This window comes from Dipodomys ordii, unplaced genomic scaffold, assembly GCF_000151885.1.
Source record: "Dipodomys ordii isolate 6190 unplaced genomic scaffold, Dord_2.0 Scaffold706, whole genome shotgun sequence".
In the NCBI taxonomy this organism is placed as follows: Eukaryota; Metazoa; Chordata; class Mammalia; order Rodentia; family Heteromyidae; genus Dipodomys; species Dipodomys ordii.
The window spans coordinates 649-2,913 of NW_012267922.1; the positions used below are offsets into that span (position 1 = coordinate 649).

A 2,265-nucleotide genomic window follows, 5' to 3' on the forward strand; every position below is an offset into this window, starting at 1 on the left:
GATTCTGGTGCAGGGTGATATATAAGGATCTAGCTTTAGTTTTCTACAAGTAGTTAACCAATTTTGCCAGCAACCTTTACTGAAGAGGGTGTCATTCTTCCATTCTATTCTTTTAGCTCCCTTATTGAAGATTAGATGGCTATTGGGTGGGTTGATTTCTGGGTTCTCAATTCTATTCCATTGGTCCTGAGGTATGTTCTTGTTCCAGTACCAAGCTGTCTTGATTTCTATAGCTTTACAGTAGAGTTTGAAATTTGGTATTGACATTCCTCCAGCACTGGTCTTTCTGTTAAGGATTGTTTTTGCTATTTGGGGTTTTTTATTGTTTCATATGAATTTTTGGATTGCCTCTTCTATTTCCTTGAAGAATGAAGCTGGAATATTGATAGGTATCATATTGAATTTGTAGATAGCCTTTGGAAGAATTGCAATTTTCATGATGTTGATCCTTCCAATCCAAGAGCATGGGAGGTTTTTCCACCTTCTAAATTATGGTTTGATTTCTTTTTTCAGGTTTTTAAAGTTTTCATCATAGAGGTCCTTCACTTCTTTGGTTAAGTTAATTCCTAGGTATTTTATTTTTTGTGGGGCTTTTACAAATGGAGTTGTTTTCCTGATTTTTTTTTTTGGGAAACCAGCTCACATTTAATTGTGACATTTAAAAATTGTACAAGTTTTTGACATCTGCTCTCCCACCCCATATTTAGTCTTCTAAAATGACAGGAAAACATCACCAGTCACAGGCTTAATGGGTTTAATAAGTTTACCTCTTCAGTTCCTATTTGCAGCACCCATAATCCTTTGAAATACCAGTCAACCTGGCAGTGGCCAACAGTAAATTTCCATTCTCCAGAGGAAAAGTTCAGTTTCTCTGAGCATTCTGTGTTGGAGTGGCACTTGTCCAGAACTGGTACCTCCCCATAGTTGGGGAACATTAAATGTACCAGTGAATAAAAGTTTTTCCCCTTCAAGGGGAAGAAAGAAAGTTATTCCTCAAAACAGCTAATCTGGCTATGAGATCTTTCCTTCTGTCTCATCTCTTCAGGCTCTTTTATTTATCTTTTTTTTTTCTTTTTTTGCAGTAGATCAAGAGAGACCAAAACCTAACCTGAGTTACAAGAAACAAGACAGTGATGGCTATAAAGGAAGTATCTAGGAGCAACTGAGATGCTCCTACACCTCCCCCACATCCAATTTATGGGCTTCACAGAAAACAACAAAAATAACAAATCCACAAAATACAACAGCTAGAATTACAAAATCCATTCATCCAAGGGTGCTGGAAGGCAGGAAGGAGAGGTGGGAGGGTAAATGGCACAGACAGGAAAATGAAGTAGTCAAACCATCCAGGCACGGGGGGCTGCAAATGCTAGAAAAGAGCTGTGGTCCTTTCAGACTCACGATGGTGGTAAAAATCCACATACTGGTGTCAAGATTCTGCCTTATGTGCACCAGAGACAAAAATTCAAACTCCACTAACAGAAGAGACTATGCAGAGGGCCCTTGGCAGAGTGGGTCCTGCCTTCCCTGGCAGGGGGAGGAGAACAGAGAAAAGAGCTGCCACAGCTTCCATCCAATCCCACCCATCCCTTCTGAACAGCAGGCGACTCAGTGGCCTGCAGCAGCCTTCAGTTTGGCGGGAGATGGATGCGGTGAAGGAAATTTCTCTGCAGAGATTGAGCTGCTCAGGGCAGATTGCAGGTAGACTGTCTTGTGGAAGAGTCTGTTGCTTAAGAAGACCACCAAGGAGAAGAGGCGCAACTGGAAAAGGTATGCTTTTCCAGGGGTCTTTGCTTCATTGGCGCTGATAATGAATAAAGGAAAGAGGATAGAGAAGAGGCAGCCACTAATAATGTATGAGGACTGCATTGCTGTGAGGAAAGCCAAGGGCAAACCAAATCCAAAGTAGTAAGGCCAGTTCCATTCTATGTTTGACAATCGCTGGTGCATTTCAATTCCTTTATTGAACCAACGATATTCAAAGCAGTACAGTGAGTAGAGAAGGGACATATGCAGCAGACTAACCAGCTGACCAACAAGATGAATGGGAAAGAGACTCACAAACATCCCCTGAATAAGGAAGAGAGCCTGAAGCAAAAGGTTGAAAAGCATATCAGCAATGATTTTGCTGACACTAGGGAATGGATGAGGCTTCCTCCCTGATACCTCAAATGCCAGGTCAGCTATATCTTGAAACCAAATGGCATTCACAACTTTGCTAAGCACAAACAGGGGGAGCACCCAAAGAGCACTGAAGATTGATGT

At 41.5% G+C, this 2,265-nt stretch overlaps 1 protein-coding gene across 1 annotated transcript in view; it reads right to left on the reverse strand.

Annotated features, from left to right (window-relative positions):
* Window positions 1-1,071: 1,071 nt before the first annotated feature.
* LOC106001891 (etoposide-induced protein 2.4-like) overlaps window positions 1,072-2,265 on the reverse strand; it is a gene marked incomplete at its 5' end in the record, with an annotated part of 4,493 nt that continues 3,299 nt past the window's right edge. Inside the window, one exon of the mRNA XM_013036838.1 lies at window positions 1,072-2,263. Coding sequence (XP_012892292.1) covers window positions 1,609-2,263 — 655 coding nt within the window. The remainder of the gene's footprint in view (window positions 2,264-2,265) is intronic.